The following is a 903-nucleotide window of genomic DNA, read 5'->3' as shown; positions in this document are numbered from 1 at the left end:
CCTCTCCGCTCCGCGCCAGAATGCCGCCCGCCGCCCGCCGCGCCGCCCATATATATGCGCCCAGAGCTCGGGGCGGGGCCGGGCATTTAAATGAGCGCCCAATCGAGGGGCGGAGGCGGGGTCGGTCTCGGGCCCCACTTGCGCAGTGGGCGACGCTGGCGGTCTGGTCTCCCCCACCCCAAACGACTGCCAGGGGCGGGTAGGGTCCGGTGTGGGGAGAGAGGCCGGCCCTTCAGCGAGCTGGGCGCGGAGGGGGCGCCTGGAGGAGAGGGACAGAGCAGTCGTCCTCACCTCCCACCTCTCAGGGTGGGCGCCTCCGCCCGGTGGAGTGGCCCCGTCGTCTTGGTCCTGCACCGGTGGCCCCTGTCGAGTCTCCCCTTGAACTCTCCGAAGGGCTAACACGCCCAGACCCGTCAGACGGCTGATCCTGAATTATGCTCCAGAAAATATAGTCGTAGAAGCGGTAGGGCCCGGAGCTGGGCTCGGCGCCCCCTCTGGCCTGAAGACTGTCCAGAGGTCCCACCCACCTCCTTGCCTGCTTCCCGCGGCCAGCCTGGGGGATGGGGGGGCCTGACTGCCTCCGGGTCACTCTGATCACACTGGTGAAGCCTGTCCCTCATTTCTCCTCTCAGTCCCTTGGTGGCCAGTCATTCTGAGCCCGGACAAATTCACTCACCTCCAGCTCCTCCTGTCCTCAGCCTGGACCCATTACAAAGCCTCGCGTGGAGGGGTTTTGTGATCTTGAAGGGCATCTCCATACCCATTTGAAAGCTGAGACTCGGGAGGCCAAGGTGGGAGGATTACCTGAGCCCAGGGTTTCGAGACCAGCCTGGGCAACTTGGCGAGACCTCGTCTCTACAATAAATCAAAAAATTAGCTGGGTGTGGTGGCGCACGCCTGTAG

At 64.5% G+C, this 903-nt stretch overlaps 1 protein-coding gene across 1 annotated transcript in view; it reads right to left on the bottom strand.

The window, feature by feature from the left end:
- LOC103269171 (MARCKS-related protein) overlaps positions 1-903 on the bottom strand; it is a 7,333-nt gene that overhangs the window by 2,563 nt on the left and 3,867 nt on the right. Inside the window, exons 4-5 of the mRNA XM_021716944.1 lie at positions 411-553; positions 139-259 (exon numbers count right to left, since the gene is read on the bottom strand). Coding sequence (XP_021572619.1) covers positions 139-259; positions 411-553 — 264 coding nt within the window. The remainder of the gene's footprint in view (positions 1-138; positions 260-410; positions 554-903) is intronic.

Source organism: Carlito syrichta, unplaced genomic scaffold (assembly GCF_000164805.1).
Source record: "Carlito syrichta isolate Samal-C Ts95f unplaced genomic scaffold, Tarsius_syrichta-2.0.1 Scaffold309099, whole genome shotgun sequence".
NCBI lineage: Eukaryota > Metazoa > Chordata > Mammalia > Primates > Tarsiidae > Carlito > Carlito syrichta.
This window is presented reverse-complemented; position numbering and strand designations above follow the sequence as displayed.